Here is a 22,340-nt window from a genome sequence, read left to right on the forward strand (position 1 = left end):
TGCTCCTGATGCATGTCGTTGCACGTTTCAGATTAAAAATCCACTAGAGGGTGCTGTATACATTTTTGCAAATCTGAAATGTTTTTCTTAGGGTTTGTTTTGTTATACGTTTTAAATACACATTCTTCTTGTACAGTTCCACAAAAGGCGGGGCTTATCATACAGATCACCGCTATCTGATCTAAACCCTTCCCTAAACAAAGCCAATATTGTTTTTAAAAACAATTGAAAGAGAAATGTGCACTTCAACTACATAGTTTCACCTTGATTCTACTTTGTTTTTATCTTCTTTTGTGGAACCAGACTCACCAGGCTCAAATCTGAATACATAAACACAACATCATACAAAGTAAGCTATCAACAAAACTGACCTCATCAGAAAATTTGTCAGTTTGGAAATAGATAGTTGAGGCAAATTTATTCGGTAACAAACTGTAGTCATTTTTAGATAGTTTTGTTGGTTTTTATTTGGCTTTGTGCAAAGAACTACAGGAAAATATTATTATTCATTATTATTTCACAAGTGTCTGGAAAACTTGAATTCGATTGGTCAATCACAACATTCCAAGCTATGTTATTCCCCGATAATAACCACCGAACTAATAAAACAGGCTCATCCAGGTACTTCAAATCTTCGAATCTTGACTATCTATAAATACATTCATTCATTTATTTATTCATTTTCTTTTCGGCTTAGTCCCTTTATTAATCCGGGGTCGCCACATCGGAATGAACAGCCAACTTAGCCTATTTAGCCTGCCCAATTCACCTGTACCGCATGTCTTTGAACTGTGGGGGAAACCAGAGCACCCGGAGAAAACCCACGTGAATGCAGGAAGAACATGCAAACTCCACACAGAAACGGCAACTGACCCAGCCGAGGCTCGAACCAGTGACCGTCTTGCTATGAGGCGACAGCACTACCTAATATATATATATATATGCTTGCATGTTTGCTCTGCTGTTTTTAACTGTTTTTGGTGTCATCTTGTGACTCAATAACAACTAGGTTAGTGTATGCTCCAATCAGTCATTTTCATTTTTATCAGTTTTGCTTTAATTAAAGAACTATAAACTATTATGGCTCAGAATAATGTTTTGTTTAATTTTTAAGTAGCCATGTAAAAATCAGGATAAAGTACTGCACATTAAGGCTGTTGTTTTTGAAGAATGAAGCCTTTCAGTCTTATACAACAGCCCTTGGCTTTGCGTCAGGTGTTAACGAACCAGTGCTTATTCTGCGATAACGCCTTTATCCCTTACGCCGGTATTTCTCAACCACATTTCTGGAGGACCACCAACACTACATGTTTTGGATGTCTCCTTTGTCTGTCACACCCATTACAGGGCTTTTAACCTCTGCTAATGAGCTGATGATCTGAATCAGATGTGTTTGGCTAAGGAGACATAGCCTGTTTCTCAATATGTGTTCTTCAGTGATCTTGCATCCTCGTGTTCTCATGTAAAGTCATCATCAACTGCCAAAGTTCAGTTCCAAAACTCAAGACCGCAAGAACAGAGGACGTGTGAAAGTTCCCGCATGTGTTCTTGATATAGAGAATGCACCGATGCAGACTTAAGTGGAAAGCCCGCTCGAGAAGTCACAGAAGTGATTGCGGCCGAGTAAAGGAGATGGGAAGCGCAGCATTTAATTTAGATTTATTATTAAAGTTCAGAGATACAACTTATTTGTCTCAGGAGTTTATCTAAATGAGATGGTGAAAGTAAACATCTCCATGAGAATCTTAATAACGTAATAAACACATTAAGGGTGTTTATTTGCTGATATTTATATTAAAATCTGTTTTTATTTATTTTGTCATACTGTACAGTATTTATTTGTCATCTCAACAACATAGCAAGAATTAGATGCTTTGTTTCCAGTGAAGACTTAGAAAAACTTGTTCATGCTTTTATCAGCAGCAGGGTGGATTACTGTAACGGCCTCCTCATGGGCCTTCCCCAAAAAAAACAGTCAGACAGTTGCAGCTTATCCAGAACGCTGCGGCAAGGATTCTGACTAGAAGCAGAAAATCAGAGCACATCACATCTGTCCTCAGGTCTTTACACTGGCTCCCAGTCACATTCAGAATAGATTTTAAAGTATTATTACTGGTCTATAAATCGCTAAATGTCGGCTTTCAGCTACTACGCCTCTCGCTGCTGGAATCAGCTTCCCGAAATGATCAGATGTGCTCCAACATTAGACACATTCAAATCAAGACTGAAAACACATCTGTTTAGCTGTGCCTTTACTGAATGAGCACTGTGCTGCATCTGATAGATCACACTATTGCGTCTTTATTTTCTTTTTCATTCTCTTATAACCTGTTTTACCATGTTTTACTCAGTTTTTATCTTTTTGATTATTTTTATGTGTTTTTTATTTTCGTATACTTGTCTTTTTTTTATTCTTGTTTATGTAAAGCAATTTGAATTGCCACTGAGTATGAAATGTGCTATATAAAACAGCTTGATTTGACTATTGTGCAACATATATTTGTAAGGTTTTTATCCGTGGAATATATTGTGAAAAGGGGAAAAACAAGAAAACGTTGTATGAATGCTTTAATGTTTAAATCCGTTTCCATTATAAATGCGTGAAGGTCATGTGTCCATCAGGATGAACGCAGCATCTCATTTCTCACAGGACGCGTTCTCGGTTTCGCGGTCTCCCATATTCGTTCTTCTGAGGTAACTTGGCAGGATCAGTCTTCCCAAGAACACAAGTCTGTGAAAATGTGCAAAGCTGGTGGTCTTCCAGGAACGTGCTTGAGAAATGTCACCTTACGTAATACATCCCTGTAAAATTATTACTGTCCTGTAGCTTTAATTTTACTTAGAAACTGCAGTCAGATGTTTTTGCAGTTTCACAACAATGTAGGATGAAACAGGCATTTCCAGTGAGCCTGTATTGGTATTATGCCACTGTCTTCGGAAAGTAATGTCTAGAGTGATGAAATTATTTTTTTTTTGTCATCAACTATAGTGCTGAGGCAACCAAAGATATCTCAAACCATCAGGCTCATCATCACTCATCGCATTTAATGCCTTTAATACCTGTTTGGCATCCATATATCGTCTTCATTTATTCATAGTGACTGAAAATGTTTCCCTGTAAGCTCAGTTTGTCAAAGGCGCTGCCTAGCAACATAGAATGTTAAATATAAGCAGCACAAAAAAATGACAACATGAATATAAAAGCGTTATGCAGGTAGATTTGACCTGCTGACACTTATAGGTATTAATGGCCTCTTTTAATCAGATTTGAACTGAACAACATTTTGTTCACAGGGGTTGTAAATAACAAAGTTTTGTTAAAATGACTAGTTTTAGGCATGATTTACTGAAGAATGAAAACTCTGTCATCATTTACTCTCCATCCATTGTTTCCAAATCAGATTGAACACAATATAAGATAATTTGAAGAATGTTGGAAACCATTAGCTATTGACTTCCATAGTAGGAAAAAGCTGCAAGTCAATGGCTGTCTGATTCCAACATTCTTCAAACTAAATTCTATAGTGTTTAACAGAAAAAAAGCTCATGAAGGTTTGAGTATGGAATAATGGAGTAAATGGGGAGTAAATTTTCATTTTTGCATTACCTCTGCTGTTTCCAGAGAGTTGACAGGCTAGAATCAGTTCATCCTCTTAATTTTTATACATATTCATTTGCATAATGCTTCATCGGACACTTCATTGTCTTTGTTTAAAAAAAAACCCTCTCGTCCCTTTTGTCCCCTGCCCACCCTGTAACGAGTTCCCCCCCGTCACGCCAGCCTGAAGCTAATGAAACCCCTATGGCCACACACACGTGCACACACGCACGCTCACCCAACACCCTCTGATTAGACCGTCATCACTGGAGTGTCCCGCTTGCCTCCCTACACACTGCAATTAGCCCAATTACAGGCCTTTTAACAAAGAAAATGCCTCTGAAGCCAGACTGTTTCTACAGAGAGAGAGAGAGAGAGAGAGAGAGAGAGAGAGAGAGAGTTTGTGGGTGGAATCCACCAAGGGGAGGGATTTGATAGGGAGATTTTCAGTAGGACGGAGAATTAAATTGATGAAATTGGTCTTTTTTTCATAATTTCGGCTATAAGCTGTGAACCCAGTGTGTTTAAATGCAGCAATATAGGCTGTCTTTGTGCTTTTTCTTACTGTATTTCTTTTTTTTTCTTTATTTCTTTCTTTCTTTCTTTCTTTCTTTCTTTCTTTCTTTCTTTCTTTCTTTCTTTCTTTCTTTCTTTCTTTCTTTCTTTCTTTCTTTCTTTCTTACTGTATTTCGTTCTTTCGTTCTTTCCTTCTTTCTATCTGCATTTCTTTCTTTCTGCATCTCTTTCTTTCTGCATTTGTTTTTTTCTGTATCTCTCTTTCTTTCTGCATTTCTTTCTTTCTGCATCTCTCTTTCTTTCTGCATTTCTTTTCTTCTGCATTTTATTTTGCATTTCTTTCTGCTTTTCTTTCTTTGTTTCTTTATTTCTGGATTTTTTTCTACATTTTCCGATGCATTTATGCAATTCTTTATAATTTTTTTTATTTTTGCATTTCTTTCTTTATGCAGTTTTCATCCATTTCTTTCTTTTTATATCTTTTTTTAATGCATTTCTTTGGAAATATTTTTGCATTCTTTTTAAATTGATTTCTTTCAAAGTGTGTTTGCCTTTTTCATCGATTACACATTTTTACACTCTTTCTGTATTTCTTTGCATTTTCATTTCAGTTCTACATTTGTTATTTTCTCAATTTCATTCTGCATTTCTTTCTTTTATGACTTTAATTTCCATTAGCATTTATGTCTTTATGCATTTCTTTGTATTTGTTTTTATCTCCATTTCATTCTCTTTCTCTTTATCTGCATTTCTGCCTATTTTGTGCATTTTTGCTCATTCTGTACCTCAACTTTTTTGCTTTAGCATTTTAAATGCATTCTTAAGGCTTGTACACACTGAGATGCTTTTCGTTTCTGTTTGTGATCAGCGTTTTTTGAGATTTTTTCTGCATTTAAACCCAGATGATTTTCATAAGCATAGAGAACATGCAAAATCACCGCCTGACATTAGATGCCGCTTAATAAAATTCCAAGTGATGAAAGAAAGAAAAGTGAAATGAAACTCATCAAATTCTAATTGCCACTCTCAACTCCTACTGACATTATTGTAGTTGTGGTTATCATACAGCTCTTTGTGCTCAGACACCAATGAAAAAAGCAGCTCCACATGACTCAGTGCATCATCTTCTTCATTGAATGAAAGTGAAACTGGAATCGTGCCTCCAAGTGGTGTTTACTATTACTTCAGCAGCTACAGGCGTGTGAACAAAGGTGTTTATATGATTGGTGGAGAATTTTTTGACACGGCACATCAAAACAAAAAAAAACGAGCATGAGTATGAGCATGACTTTTATGTCTGGCGTTTTGCACGTTGGTGTGCACGATCACATTGGTGCCCTTTGATTAGTCACGAGGCTTTAAACGTAGATGAAAAAGGCTAGCAAAAAGCATCCCGGTGTGAACGGCACTTCATTCTGCATGCTTTTGCATTTTTCCTTCCTTCTTTCTTTGCTTTTCTTTTTATTATATTGTTTAATTATATTTTTTAATGTTGTTGCTAATTCTTTAAAATTATTTCCTCTTAGTATTTCTGAATATCACCTTTCTTTCTACATTTCTCTATGTTTCTGCATTGTTTACACCAGTACCTAAATGATCCATTGGAACTTTAAAGTGTACCGCACCAGTGACAGTATTTGTACCTTCATTCCTGACAGTGTTTAGTCAGAGATTCATTGGATGTCACTGAGCAGAAAATGGAACAGATCATTTGTCATTTTGGTGAAACTTCGATCCCAGTTAATCCAAACCCAGCAGTGCAGGTTACCAATCATAAGCTAGAGCTGCCCTCAAGTGTCCCGCTTGCTGAGATAAACAGAGAGGAAACACCTCGCAGGCCTGAGCTGTCAAGCGTCGTGTCAGCTCTGGGTTTACTGTAGGTTGGGTGTTGCTCATAAAGAGAGCGGCTAATTGGCTTCTTGCCTATGGGGTGCACAGACCTCCCCCATCAGCCGGCCGGACGAAAGTTCACTGCTGAATTATTCAGAGTAATTAATTACTGCACACTCACTCTCTCTTTAATTGACACTCAGGTTGAAATCAGCCGTGATTTCGGCTCTTTTATCCTAATATAGCTGCTGTTGTTGCCGTTTGGCTTAGTTCGGTTTAATTTGTCTGATATTGTACTAGATTTCAGCTCTTTTGTCCATACATATATTTTCTTTTGTTACGGTTAGTTTAATTTGTCTGATATCGTTCTAGATTTCAGCTCTTTTATCCACATATATATTTTCTGTTGTTGCTGTTTGGCTTAAATTGTCTGATATCGTTTCTAGATTTTAGGTCTTTTAGCCACGTATATGTCCTGTTGTTGCTGTTTGGCTTCATTTGTCGGATATTGTACTATTTTACCTCTTTTATCCACATGTATATCCTGTTGTTGCTTTTTGGCTTAATTTGTCTGATATACTAGATATTTGCTCTTTTATCTACATATAGATTTTCTGTTGGTGCTTTTTAGCTTCCTTTGTCAGATGTCATACTAGATTTCAGCCCTTTTATCCACATAAAAAAATCTGTTGTTGCTATTTGGCTCAATTTAAAAAAATAAAGATATCTTACTAGATTTAGACACTTTTATCCACATATATATTTGTTGTCGATGCTATTTGGCTTAATTTGTCTGATATCATACTAGATATCAGCTCTTTTAGACACATATATAACCAATTGTTGCTGTTTCTCTTCATTTTTTGGATATTGGACTAGATTTCAGCTTTTTTTATCCTCATATATATTTGCTGCTGGTGCTGTGCGGCTGTTCGGCTTAATTTGTCTGATTTTGATTTTGATTTTGAATTTGTGCTAGATTTTGACTCTTATCCACATATATAGTTACTGTTGTTGCTGTTTGGCTAAATATATCTGATATCAAACTAGATTTCAGCTCTTTTATCCACATAAAGTTGAAGTCAGAATATTAGCTCCCCTGACTTATTAGACCCCTTGTTTATTTTTTCCCCCAATTTCAGTTTAACAGAGAGAAGATTTTTTAAACACATTTCTAAACATAATAGTTTTATTAACTTATTTCTAATAACTGATTTATTTTATCTTTGCCATGATGACAGTAAATAATATTTGACTTGATATTTTTCAAGACACTTCTATACAGCTTAAAGTGTCATTTAAAGGCTTAACTAGGTTAATTAGGTTAACTTGGCAGGTTAGAGTAATTAGGCAAGTTATTATATGGCGATTGTTTGTTCTGTAGACAGTCGGAAAAAAAATTAGCTTAAAGGGGCTAATAATTTTGACCTTTCAAATGGGTTTTAAAAAATGTATAACTGCTTTTATCTTAGCTGAAATAAAACAAATAAGACTTTTCTCCAGAAGAAAAAAAATTACCAGGCATACTGTGAAAATGTCCTTGCACTGTTAAACATCATTTGGGAAAATATAAACAAAGAAAAAAAATTCAAAGGGAGGCTAATAATTCTGACTTCAGCTGTAGATATTTTCAGCTGTTGCTGTTTAGCTTGATTTGTCATTTATATATAGACAAAGAAAATGTGGTATTAGTAGCACATGCAGAGGACATGAAAAAATCCTATCATTTTTTCCTTTCGCTGACAGGTGGTTAAATATAAGCTATTATTAGATTTGGTTTAACTCGACATCCATCTCTTCCATCTTTAGAAAGTAGAATATCGTTTCAGAATTACTTTTAAGCCAATTCTAGCTTCAACACCATGTTGATGCCTTTACCACACTTTTGGCAATATACTGTAGGAGGCTTATTTTTTTTTTTAAATGGAAAAACTTATCTCCTCCTTCCTATGAGATATTGATAAATGTTTAAAAAAAATTTTAAAAACATTTTTTTGCTTTTTAAACTCATTGAAAGGGTCTTTAAAATTATTTTTAGCTTATTTACTCTCTATTAGTATTTTTTGTGTGTAATTGTAATTTTATTTATGAGGGAAAGTTTGGCAATAATATTAAGTTCTATTTCCCATGCTATCCTGCTATTTTTGTAAAGGTTTGATAAACAGATAAAAATTTTTAACTGTTTAACTGTAATTGTCTAAATGAAGAAAATCATAGACTGAGAATTGCTTGAGGATGAGTAAATTATGGGGTCATTGTCATTTTTTGGTATATCTCTATATTTCTTGAACTATTTTTACCAAAAACAAACCTGTGGTCATTTTCGTCCACATTTTGCTTAGCCTTTTCTTAATTTGTGCAATTTCTTTGCTTAACATTTTAATACTTGGATTTTATTAGACATTTTGTTGTTTCAGGTAGGGCTGCACAATATATTGTTTTAGCTTCAATATTATAATGTGCAAATCTGCAATAGTCACATCACAGGAACTACAAGTTATTTTAAGTTAATTTAAACCATTTGAACACAAGATATTACAATGTTTTCTGCTTTAACAATTAGATTAGAATCAATTGTTTGGGTTTATGTGTTTAAAAATAGAAGAAAAAGTATACAAAATATATATAAATATATATAAACTACATATTTATTAAAAGAAGACATCACAAGCAATGTAAAATTGTGAGTTTTTTTCAAAATAGTTTTCTGAAATTATATTCATGTTGCAATATATATCACAGAAAAACTAAATATTGCAATCTCAGTTTTTTCCCAATATCGTGCAGCCCTAGTTCCAGGTGAAAAATGTGTTGGATGAGTTTATCAATGTGTGTGTTTTATTAGCCTGACTAAGCTGAAATCTTAAAATCTTTTTAGTTTTAAACATTATGATGTTGTTTTTGGTGGTGATCTAATTCCCTAAGGAATGTATTTTGTCTTGTGGTGAATCCATATGAAATGAGAAAATGAGGTTGATCAATATACTGCAAACAGCTCATCCATTACTGAGGGAATGTGTGTGTGTGTGTGTGTGTGTGTGTGTGTGTGTGTGAGTGTCATTATCAGCAGGTAATGGGTTGTTCATGGCTCTTTTAACTCAAAGCTGATAAAATCTATAAAGGAGAAAGATGTTACATGACTAAAATGCCTCCACATTCAAGAAGTCAAGAGGAAATTGTTGTCGCTTTGTGTTTACAAACTTTAGGACACTCAGGAGCACCATGAGTGTATAAGCGCGCATTAATCGCACACAACTACACACACTGACGAGTTAAAAACAAATCAGTCATCATTATTATCACCGTCAGAAGCATTACCATCACGATCCTCACACACATTCACAATGGTGTTTCACACGACTCCCAGGACATCATTACAGTTGTGTGGGAGGAGAACGGGCTTAACTTTTTGTATGCATATTAAAATAATTTGCATATGTAAATTTTATAATTAGGCCTTTGTTTGGCATTGTTAATTTGACAGAGGCAAAGTGTGCCTGCAATAAAGAAAAACTCTGGGGCAGATACTGACCTCTAGTGACTGCTTATAGAAATAACACACAAATCTCGCGCACATATCAGGCCTTAGGATAAAAATGTGGGCTCTTTTCCAAACAGCAGTCACTAGCCGCGTTTCCACTATCGCGCCTAAAGCGAGCGAGCCAGGGCGAGCCAAGGCCAGTGGGGTTTCCACTGTCACTTCCGGGGCCTAATCGGGCCAAAGCGGGGCTTTCTTGGGGCCAGCGGCCGGCCTTTTTCGGCCCGCCGAATACCTTGGGCCAAGGAGGGCCAGCTGGGGCTTCGGGGCGGAGTGAAAGAAGAGGCGGGCAGTTTTCTGATCGCACATGAGTACATGCGCCAAACAAATAAAGAAATAAGGGAAAGAAAACATCTAGCCTTATAGTCTGGGGTCTTTTTGCGTATGATCACCCTTATGTTTCCCTTTTAAATGTAAGGCTGCTGCATAAAATGATAAAGTAGTTTTAATTTATAGTGACGTTTTTTGCTGCGTCCTGCTTTGTTTCAATAACGCATATAATAATCATTACACCATATTAAAGACACAGCAGACAGTAAAGGTTTTCGAGAGTTTTTGTCAAGTTTAAAATGTTTGTGCGCGTTTAATGCCTGTATGTGTGTGTGAGACCAGGCAAGAGCGCTCCTTCACAGCTCTGTTATGCCGCGAGCGGCTTTTTTCTTTCTTTATTTTGGAGATAATACACAATATAATTACAACAGAAGGACATAAAACTTAACAAACTACGTGCCCACTTTCGTAGACTTTAAACAATATAGTGTCATATCTTGATAAAATAGCCTAAGCTATAATGAAATATAATTTAAAGAATTACAAATATCGGATAAATATAAAATCACATTAAATAAATAAACCAATATAAAATAAACAAAAGCTAGCTATATGTAGGTAGCCTATATACAATACATAAATCGAGCCGTTTTAAAGCATATATAGCCTATAACTTTCATTTTACAAAGACCTGTCTGAAAAAAAAAAGATTTTCGATATTTTATAAAAACAATTAACACCGGAGAAGGTTTGAAATATTATTTATAAAGTATTTGGATACGATGATATAAATCAAATCGCGCAAACGGAGCATTATTTGGGTGAGTGAAAGCAGAATCTCCTATACCTTTTTTTCTGTCACCCAGTCATGCGCAGCGCTCGCTGCTTTAAACGCATATGGGGGAAAGCCCAAACACAAAATGTGTTCTATATACTCAAACAACTGTTTATGTTTTTATATGACGTGGTTAAATTTATAAATGAAACTTTAAATAAAGAGCTTTAGTGAATAGCTGCCGAGCGCAACAAATATGGCTATATTATATAAGGCTACTCGCTCTTATGCTGAAACACTTAACACGACTTCTATCAAAACAAGGATGTTATAAAATACATGCCATATCGAGTTATAAAGGAGAATTTCTGTGGCTTTATATTATGGATGTGTGCGCTCTCTGTGATGGGTCCCTGCGTTCGGCGAGAGCAGTCGAAGCACAATGCCAGTTGGTCGGCGAGTAAACAAATGTAATGAATGGAAATACACAGGTCTGTGCGTATAGACATTTCATGTACTGCTGAACAGTAACGTGTCATTTGTTTGTTTCGGATGTCTTCATTTTAATGGTTTCGTTTCGTGATGATTCTATGGTGTGCTTTATCTGCCTCATTCCCGCTGGAGTGGGCGGGTTGTGTGACGTTTGATTCGGGGACGTTCTGGGGGCGGTGTTTGCGTGACGCGCTGTGAGCTATTAGCCCGTCAGTGGACACGCGACATGATTTCGGCCTCATTTCTCAACCTCCCGGGCTATTGGCCCGGCCCGGCCCGATTAAAGCCCTGGCTCGCACTGGCCCGATAGTGGAAATGCGGCTACTGATTAATTGAGTCTTATATATGTGTATATATGGGTCAAAGACAAGATGTCCCATTTTGGTGTTCCCCCATTTAATTTAACTAAGTTCATAAAGATGATTTATTGACAAAAAGTATATTTCATGCAATTAATTATTTCCTTAATTATTTGTGTAAATAAGATTTAAACTACGTTAAAAAGTCCAGTCATCAATTATGTTTGTTCTTATAACATAATATATAATAATAATAATATGATATAATATAATATAGTATAACATAGTATAATATAATTTAATATAATGCAGTTGCGCAATGGGTAGTGCTGTCATCTCACAGCAAGAAGGTCGCTGGTTCGAGCCTCCGCTGGGTCAGTTGGTATTTCTGTGTGGAGTTTGCATGTTCTTTCCAGCTCCGGTTTCCACCACAAGTCCAAAGACATGTGGTACAGGTTACTGGGTAAGCTAAATTGTCCGTAGTATATGTGTGTGAATGCAAGAATGTATGGTTGTGTTCCTATGACGGGTTGCAACTGGAAGGGCATCCGCTGCGTAAAACATATGCTGAATAAGTTGGTGGTTCATTCCGCTGTGGCGACCCTAGATTAAAAAGGGACTAAGCCAAAAAGAAAATGAATGAATGAATAATAGAATAGAATAGAATAGAATAGAATCTTGGATTCATTATTTGCATTCAGGTTTATCATTTAACTAAAACCCCAAAAGTTAATCATATAAATCTTGTTACTTTTATTAAAATAAATGCTAACTCAAGAATAAATTTGTATGTATATAAAATTACAGAAAATATATTTCATCATCTGTGCTAAATTACATTGTTATTATATATTGTGTGTGTGTGTGTGTGTGTGCGTGTGTGACTCATTCTAGAATTGCAGGCCAATTTCGAGCATGTTTTCTTGAACTGGAAGGACATACAACAAAAAAATAATTTATAGCAATCTGAATCCATTGTTAATGTTAAATAATGCAAAATAATTTTTAACAAAGAGTTTCAATTCACAAAAATCTAACCTCTTATTGAGGAAAAAAAACTAATTGGAAAGAAGTGAAGTCTCATTTTAAAATGAATGTTTTTCTTTAATATTAGTCTGTTTCACAGGAGTGTATAAGAGAAAACATAAAAAGCATGGACTTAAAGCTTTTGTGATGGCATCATTGTGAGGTTTTATGTAAACATAACCTTTTAATTTTGGTAGTTTTATTAAATTTAATCATCTTAAATTGTTTTTTAAATGTTTAAATAATCTTGTACACTTTCAGAAATAAAGGTCCACAATCTGTCACTTTTCAAAAGGTACATATTGGTACTTTAAAAGAATATATATTGGTGCCTAAAAAAATTTAAAGTAAATAAATAAATAATTAAATGCAAATAAATAAATAAATGCATCACAATGAGTGAATCTTAATAGTATATGTACAGTTTGAAGTCAGAATTATTAGCCCCCTGTTTATTCCCCCCCCAATTTCTTTTTAACGAAGAGAAGATTTTTTCAACACATTTCTAAACATAATAGTTGTAATAACTCAATTCTAATAACTTATATATGTAATATAATGTGTATTTATGTTATGTAGTGCATTTATCGTGTATGTGGCCATACACCCAAAGCACTTCAGAATTATGAGGGGGGGGGGGGGGGGGGGTCTCTTCACACCACAGGTCAACGGCGCCAGTGCATTTAAAGGCTTAACTAGGTTAATTAGGTTAACTAGGCAGGATAGCGTAATTAGGCAAATTATTGTATAATCATGGTTTGTTCTGTAGACAATCGAAAAAAATATATTGCTTAAAGGGGCTAATAATATTGTCCTTAAAATGGCTTTTAAATAACTAAAAACTGCTTTTATTCTAGCCAAAATAAAACAAATAAGACTTTCTCCAGAAGAAAAAACATTATCAGACATACTGTTTTTCCTTGCTCTGTCAAACATCATTTAGGAAATATTTAAAAAAGAAATAAAAAATCAAAAGGGGGCTAATAATTTTGACTTTAAATGTAAATGTGTCTAAATAGTTAAAAACAATTCAATTAATAAACAGCAGATTTCTTTCATAATAAGTGAGTTTATGTGGCCTCACTTTTTCTTTCTCTTTGTCTTATGTTTTTTTTCTCAGAGAATAACCAGCCGAGTTCTTTGGCAGCTGATCTTATAGACTACAACATGCCTCTTACCACAACATACCTGAAGCAGAAGAAACTGCAGTGCATGAACAACAACGAGCAGGTAAAAACACACTTCTCTAACCTGTGGGTGCACTGGCTGACATATACAAGTCAGTGTGCTGGCATGAGCGTCCTTTTCAGTCCATCCAGATGGTGCAGAAATCACTGTGGGCGTTGTGCTTTACTGACAGCAGGCCTTTTTTTTGCTTGAGTTTGTGTTTATTTATTTTTATTGGACAGCACTGTGTAGTCACCATTTTGTTCTTGTTGCCCTGTGCATTTCAGGGACTGCCTCCAATGTGCTGAAATTCACAGTTTATATACTTTCGACATTTTTTTAGTTGGACATTTTTATTACTTGCATTATTAAAGAACATTATACATTATTGTTCCCAGTGATGGGAAAGGCTGAAAGGGCATCCGCTGCATAAAACATATCCTGGATAAGTTGGCGGTTCATTCCGCTGTGGCGACCCCAGTTTAAAAAAGAGACTAAGCCGAAAAGAATTATTTCTTCATTTGAATAATTGCTGCTAAAATCATTGCATTTAATTTTTTATTGATTTTTAAATTATGCTTTTATAACTAAAAATAAACATTTTGCTTCATTGTGCATGTTAAATAAAATATTTAATATATTTAATAAAATAATTTATTATTTTAATGTTTTAATTTCAGATTTTATTTTAAATTTATAAATGTATTATTTTAATATTTTAATATATATTTTATTTTAAATTATTACATTAATTATTTTAATATTTTAATTTAGAATTTAATTAAAATTTATACATTCATTATTTTAATATTTTAATTTAGTTTTTATTTTCAATTTATTCATTCATTATTTTAATATTTAATTTTTTTTATATGTATACATTTATTATTTTAAATTTGATTTTATTTTTAATTTATACATTATTTTAATATTTAAATTTAGATTTTATTTTAAATGTATACATTTATTATTTTAATATTTTAATTTTAGATTTTATTTTTACATTTATAAATTTATTATTTTGATTTTATTTTAAATATTGACAGCAGGCATTTTACTTAGGTTGAGGTTTTTATTTTTTTTTATTTTTATTTTTATTTATTTTTATTTCAGCAGTGTCTGTAATGTGCAGGATGATGAACTGTGGTCAGCTGTGGGTGGATGTGAGTTTGTGTGCTGTTTTGAAGGAATGGCAGTCGGTTAGTTCCCGTCTAATTAACAAGTGTGTCTTGAGCAGCTGGCTAATTAGCTCAGGTGTGAGAGAACCGGTAGAGTGCCAATCTTAACGGAGAAAGGCAAACTCCATTAAGCCAGTTTGCACACACACACACACAGACAAATATCTTCAGCTCTTACTTCATTTGAAAGTTTGTTTTCAAAAAATGCTGCAAGTTTTCCTCAGAATTGGATGTATTCAGTGACTCTGCCAGTTTCTTTGCTTGATTTTATTAATTTATTATTTCTAAAAACAACATGTGCATCATTTATATAATGTATACATATTATTTTTTGGCTAAATGTACTATTTATTCAATTTTATATTTTAATTTAGTATATCATTTTATTTAATATATAATTTTATTCCATTTTTATTTAAGATTAATTTATATGAAAAATAATAGAAAAACAACATAATAAAAAAGCTACACTAAGAGTATTTATTTAAACTAAATGTATTTAGTTTGATTCATTTAAAACTCATCTTTGTGTTTTAAAGGGGATCAATTATGCAAAAATTACTTTTATAAGGGGTTAAAAAAAACTTGTGCGACAACAGTGTGTGAAAATAGCCAGTCTCTAATGGTAAAACTGTATTAATTCTATCTTTAAAAATCACACTTTATTAAAACTGCGGACACAATTTGATTAACATCTTTTCTTTGTACAAGTCATCAGAGGGGGAAAGTCAATCTCTCTTTCAAACATTCCTAAGTGAGAAGCAGTTGTCCGCCATTTGAGTTTTAGCACCATACCTGCTGAAGATAGTGTCAGTGACTAAGAGGCATTATAAATGTTGAGTTTTAGGATGCACAAATGAACACCATAGTCACCACAGACCTTCTTCTGAGACACTTTTTTGACATTGTCAGTTTTTTACACAGATATCATTAGTCCTGTTTTTAAATCTGCCTCTATGCTGGGGCTTAGGCATTTGAAAAAAGGGGTGGGTGGACAATCTCATTTTAATTTAAAGGAACAGTCATCAAAATTACAATTTGGATCAAAGCCTAAAAGGGGCAGTTTCAAAGAGTTATAAAAAAATCTTCGGTGCTGTATTTTGTTCTAAAACGTTACTTACACACTCTAGGGACCTCAGAGACTTGTCTTCTATATTTTAAAAAGAGAATTAATAGGTACCCTTTAAGATGACAAAACATACAAAGCATAGTTTTAAACAACATTAAGATATTGTTATGACCATCTATCTAGAGGCGATCACATACAAAAACATAAAAAAATATTTTATTATTTTTTACATTTTCAAGCAATATTTTAGAAAAGAAATATATAAATTTATTTACAAACAATAAGATTAATGAAGTATTAACAATAACAGGGATTTATTAAAAGCCAAAATAACAAACAAAATAATCTATTTATTACCTGATAAAAATGTAAATAACAAGAAGAAAAATATATTCACATCCTAATCCAAAAACAAATATCCGAACTACAGAATGAGTAAAACATCTCACTCCCTGCTTCTCATAACATGCATACAATAAATCAGCCTCGGTGGGTATAGTTTGCATGACTAGGAACAGATTCAAAGCAAACAGAGTCAAAAACAAAACATCAAAACAGAACGCCATGCAATCGGCTACTTCTAGAGTTGGGGAGGGCTTTTTCACATAAACCAGAAACCAATCTATTTGCGGATGAGCAATAGGATTCTCACTAGCTGGATGCAGATCATGTCTTTTCATCCATAGAGATACTCCAAAAATACAAACACATTTCCATACAAAAATACTCGATGTAACATTATTACTAGACCAACTATTAATAACAGGGTTCTAAAATACCTTTTCACTGCTGTAAAAACCTGTCTGAATCAGCATTGACCCTGGTCTACTGGTCTTTTCCACCTCGGTGCATATAAAATCGTTTTATACTCCGTATTTTGCTTCCATTTTCCTGTTATTGTGTGCTGGATGCGGGACAAGACATGCTGAAGTTTGATTTCCTCTCATTACAGAGTCTACCTGCGCACTGCAGTCATTTGCTTCCAATTTGCTGAGAAAATTCTTCCAAGATTCTTTTGTATCAAGCGTCCTAATATAAAAGCCCACAATACTTAGAAATCTATGTTTGGAAACGCATACCTTGTTTTTATGTAAGAAGGTTTCGCTTAGAGAAAATTGTGAGGAGCAGACCGGAAGTGCGTGTTTGTGCGTGTGTTGAGGAAACTCATTCCAGAATTCCATTCAAATTGATTAGACCGGAATGACATACAAAAATGTGTCGTTTAAAGTAAACTGAATCTTTTTTTATTGTAAAATAATAATGCAAACTGCTTAAATGTGATGACTAATGGGTTGACGTTTTCCTATATTTTGTGCTTAGCTAAAGATTCTAACTCCAAAGCCACATGTCAATGTATTTTAATCATATTATTTTTACTAGTAAATGAAATATTCACTGAAATAGCACAATAACTGAGTTGACATATGATTATTCTAATACTGATATATCCTAAACATTTTGCACAAATTAACAAGAGAAGAATAAAAATGACATGGCTCAATGCCTTCCAGAGTTTCCCACCAGATGAAGTGACATCCTATGAAGTTACGTTTTTTTTTTTTTGGTTGTTTTTTTATTGTTTTTTTTTTTCTATCAGTGCTTAACAGATTGTTATGCTGTTTTATAATCAGTGTAACAAAGTTGACCAGAATATATATGGACAAAATTACTGGTATTGAAAATATTACTGAGCTTCATATATATACAGTATATATATATATATATATATATATATATATATATATATATATATATATATATATATATATATATATATATATATATATATATATATATATATATATATATATGATGTTTTAAAACTATTAATGTAGAAATATTATTTAGATTATTAGGTAACATTATCAATAAAAATGTATTCAATACATGACAAAGACATGCACCTTTGGCATACTCAGGATTTTGGCCTGCTTTACCTCAAGAGTTACCTCATAATTTTGATATGAGCTGATCATTTGATTTGATAATTATTTAATATTAAGATATTAATTAATATTCATGCTTATCTACAATACAACATTTTGTTCTAATCTAACTAGCCTCTACTATAAATACTACTATATATTACTGTTATTATAGATACATTAGGGGAAATACGTATCGAACATGGGACAAATTCTTTCAGAATTTGCTGTTAACTTTAAATTTTCCCCGGATAATGGTAACTACCATAGGAATTCATATAGGCAAAGAAACCAAATTTAATTTGTTTACAAATTAAGTTCTGCATAATAAAATGAAATGACACACGGATGAACACGTGAAGAAAGAGAGGTGTAGAAAGGCAGTGGAGGCCCAGACAGCAGCTGATATCTCTCGGCAGTTCTTCAGCAACAATCTGCCCTTCATCATTGTAAATTAATATCAGCTGCTTCAGTCTAACATCCAGGGTGACATTTCAGCAGGACAATGATCTAAAACACAGCCAAGTAAACTCTCTAATGCTTTCAGATATAGAAAATCAAGCTGTAGAATGGCCCAGTCAATCACATGACTTGAATTCAATAGAAAACACAAATTAAATATTTCAGATGACCCACAGAAACATCAAGATTTTTACACTGAGTTGAAGTCTGTGAAAAAACTCACACCTGAGCAATGCATGACTTCATTCTCCATGTGAGAGGCGTATTTATGCTGCCAGCCCCCCCCCCCAAAAGCCTTTTATATTAAGTATTAAATACATTTCAGTAGTTCAGTACTTTTTCCTTGTGTCATCTCATTGTTATTACACACAACTCATTTTTCAGATTTTTGTTTTGTTTTAATTTGATGCTTTTTATTAATTTGAGCTAAATCTGATTTGATTCAATATCAACAGTTCTTTTAGAAATGTTATTATTTCCAAGATAAAAAACGACGTGTTTAATACTCGTTTCCCCCACTCTGTATCTGATATAATACAAGTAAATTTAGTCTAAATTTGCAATTAGGTTTAATAAAAAGACACAAAAAATATTAAGACACAATAAAATTTTTTTTTTCTTGCTAAAAAATAAAAAAAAGATTTGAAAAATTGTAAAGCATTCCTTTTTAATAATAAGTTTGCTAACATTATAAAAAAATATTGAAAATATTGGTAATTAGAATAATTAAATGAATATAGAGTATACTGTATATTTTACTTTCTAAAGCTGGAGGATGATCATTTTGAAGGTTAAGTTCCTCCTTTCATCATTAAAGGCTCTATTTTATTTTCCCCAAAGTGCCAAGAGGCTGATGGAGAAAGCCAGAGTAAGACGCACAGACTAAGTGCTGAGATATACAGTAGAAATGGCAAAAAAAGCAACTCAGAAACTGTGCAAATGGCACAAATAAGCAGAGTAATTAACGGAGAGGCCCTGGGCTGAGCACAGGAGCAGAGGATGTGTCTCGATCGGCCCTGCAGGACGCGAGTGTCCAGCTCAATTCAATAAAGAAGGAAATTAGCAGCATCCTTCCTGCAGGCTGCAGAGGGGGATGGAGGAGATTAAGCAGAGAGGGGATCTTCATTATCCTTTATGGCCTTCTTTTCCCCATTTGCTGTTTCTCCTCTTCAGGAAACTCATTTCATGCTCTTTCCTCCCTTAGCTCTTTCTCTCTACTCTGGGGAAAGGTGTGAGATTATCAAATATTCTTGCAAATGATGTTGGTGCGCTACTGTCATAGATAACAGATGATCAAATTTATTTCTTATTAGCTTTACTTTTACATGCATAAATGATCTGTCTGTCTGATTATCTATCTATCTATCTATCTATCTATCTATCTATCTATCTATCTATCTATCTGTCTGTCTGTCTGTCTGTCTGTCTGTCTGTCTGTCTGTCTGTCTGTCTGTCTGTCTGTCTGTCCGTCCGTCCGTCCGTCCGTCCGTCCGTCCGTCCGTCCGTCCGTCCGTCCGTCCGTCCGTCCGTCCGTCCGTCCGTCCGTCCGTCCGTCCGTCCGTCCGTCCGTCCGTCCGTCCGTCCGTCCGTAAATGGCAGCTGTGGTTTCTGTAATTTACTGTACAATATATGGTTGGAATATAAACTGTAAAAGAAACGTCTACCTTACCGTCACTAAAATTACCGTAGCCGTTCATTCATTTATTGTCATACACCAATGCTTTGAAGTACTATAATCTGAACAATGTAGCTTTGTTAGACAGACAAAAACACAACCATATACAGGTGTGAATAGGAAAGACTTACAATGAACCACAGCTCATCACATACAACTTTTCTCACACTATAAAACCTGATAAGTTATCTCAAACTCTTTGAGGAAACTGATTGCTGCAAACCATTTAAGTTTTGAAACAAAATGGTTTGAGTACTGTTAACTTATAAATACGGTACTATATATTGAGTAACATACATAATATGAGTCGCAAATATATCATTTGTGTTAATATTGTCAAACATTTACAGTAGAGTATTAGTAACTTAAATAAGTTCAGTTATCAAATCACTATTAGTTCAATTATTTAAATGAATTAGATCCAAGCAACTGTATAACTGCTCAAATGGTTTAGTATTGCTTTTAGAATTTAAATTAAGTTAACACACAAAAATATTATTAATTCATTTAAAACTCATTTGCTTTGAGTTCTGTTTAATATAATCAGTTACCAAAACTAGTTTTCGTTGATTCAAAAAATATTAATGAAGTTAAACTAATTTATTTCATTTGGTGATTCTCACTGTTAGGTTTTACAAAGCACAAGCAGGGAAACATACTAATATATACTGTAGAAGGGTCCCGGTGTCATTCACACAACTATTAAACCCTAGCATAGTAGCAAAGATAAATTTAAAGTAATGTAATAAACATTTTATATCAAAGTTACATGTAACATAAAACTCTAATTTTCATAAGGTAACTGTAAAAAAACTAAATACAACCATAGTTATGTCAACGAAAAAGCATAAAAGTGACGTGTCATGCAGGGAATTATGGGCAAGAGAAATTATGGTTATTCATAATATACATTAAGGAAAAGTACAGTTAAGCAGGTTATGGATTTTTACAGCACATTTTTATAACTTTTTACCATTAATAAAATCACCGACCTAATTTACAGTATATAGTGTGTTATGTTCTGTTGTATTTGGAAGTGTTTGGTCTAATATTTCTGGGTAAAAGTGTTAAGAATTGTTGAAAGATTTGCCTACATATATTAGACCAGGGGTCGGGAACCCTTTTTTTATAGCAAAAAGCCATTTCTGATTTTTTGGCAAATACAATTTTTAAGAGCCATTGGGGTGTGTGTGTGTGTGTGTGTATACACGCAGTAGGTAGTGCTGTCGCCTCACAGCAAGAAGGTCACTGAGTCGCTGGTTCGAGCCTTTGCGTTTCTGTGTGGAGTTTGCATGTTCTCCCTGTGTTCGCGTGAGTTTCCTCCGGGTGCTCCGGTTTCCCCCACTGTCCAAAAACTTGCGGTACAGGTGAATTGGGTAGACTAAATTGTTCGTAGTGAATGAGTGTGTGTGTGTGTGAATGAATGTGTGTGGATGTTTCCCAGAGATGGGTTGTAGCTGGAAGGGCATCCGCTGCGTAAAAACTTGCTGGATAAGTTGGCGGTTCATTTCGCTGTGGCGATCCCGGAATAATAAAAGGACTAAGCCGACAAGAAAATGAATGAATGTTGGTGTTGCAGTGCATGTTTATCCATTGGCTTAAACGTCTATTCATTGTAAACTTTTTTAATTTTATTTTGCTGTAAATTCAAATTACAGTAAAAAGGGAACTGAAATTGTATTTTCAATAGGAAACTGATTTCTAGTGACGGTTTGTTATTGTTTAAACTGAAAAATATTTTTGAAGGGAGACGTGGCTCGTTCCCTACCGCTGTAGATTGTCTCATGTTAATTTTTAAAGCTTATCTTCATCCCTCTTTTTTTCTTTATCTTTTTAAATCTACTGTTATGTATTTCTGGCATATAGTGGATGTTTTATTCTGTTGACTTGGACTATTAAAAATTAATACAAAGACCCTTTAATCAGCAGTTGCTGTGTAAAATGTGTCTTGTTAATATTTGACTTGCCGTAATCAAGTATCCTTGCAATCTTTATATTTATTGCAGTCTTTTTCATATTAATATTGTCATAGATTCCTGATTATAGATTTTATTCCATCAAGGTTTACATTTTCATGCAATACATGAATAGTCAATGTTTTCTTATAAGGCTGTCTTCGGTTTTGCTGTTGTTTGTAAGTGTTAAATGTATGTTGTTCATTGTCACGCTGAAATATTAGTAGTGTTAAATATGGCAGAGGTGGCAAGTCTTACAGTGTGAGTGAATGTGAATGTCATTTGTTCCTATTAAAAAATAGCTGTATTGTGCCATTTTGTCTGTAGGTGGCAGATTTACCAAGCAATTCTTTCTGCTAACTAACAACCCTTACTAGCTGCACAAAGCTGCCTCACATTTGCTGGCTTATTTTATACACAACTAGAGTTTTAAAAGTGGGGATTTTTCTGTTAACATGATTATTTTGGCTAATTGCTAATGCATTTTTGAGTATGCATTTATTTTGACATGTGTCATATATAATCAATTATAAAATGTCATATTTCTATGTTATATTTTATATAA

General features: G+C 33.9%; 1 protein-coding gene across 8 annotated transcripts in view; it reads left to right on the forward strand.

Moving 5' to 3' along the window:
* nol4lb (nucleolar protein 4-like b) overlaps positions 1–22,340 on the forward strand; it is a 205,818-nt gene that overhangs the window by 51,285 nt on the left and 132,193 nt on the right. For all 8 annotated transcript variants that reach the window (XM_087306217.1, XM_087306219.1, XM_087306218.1 and 5 more), the window contains one exon: positions 13,465–13,574. In XM_087306217.1, coding sequence (XP_087162343.1) covers positions 13,465–13,574 — 110 coding nt within the window. The remainder of the gene's footprint in view (positions 1–13,464; positions 13,575–22,340) is intronic.

The sequence above is a fragment of the Danio rerio genome, chromosome 23 (assembly GCF_052040795.2).
Source record: "Danio rerio strain M-AB ecotype USA chromosome 23, GRCz13ab, whole genome shotgun sequence".
NCBI classification, from domain to species: Eukaryota; Metazoa; Chordata; class Actinopteri; order Cypriniformes; family Danionidae; genus Danio; species Danio rerio.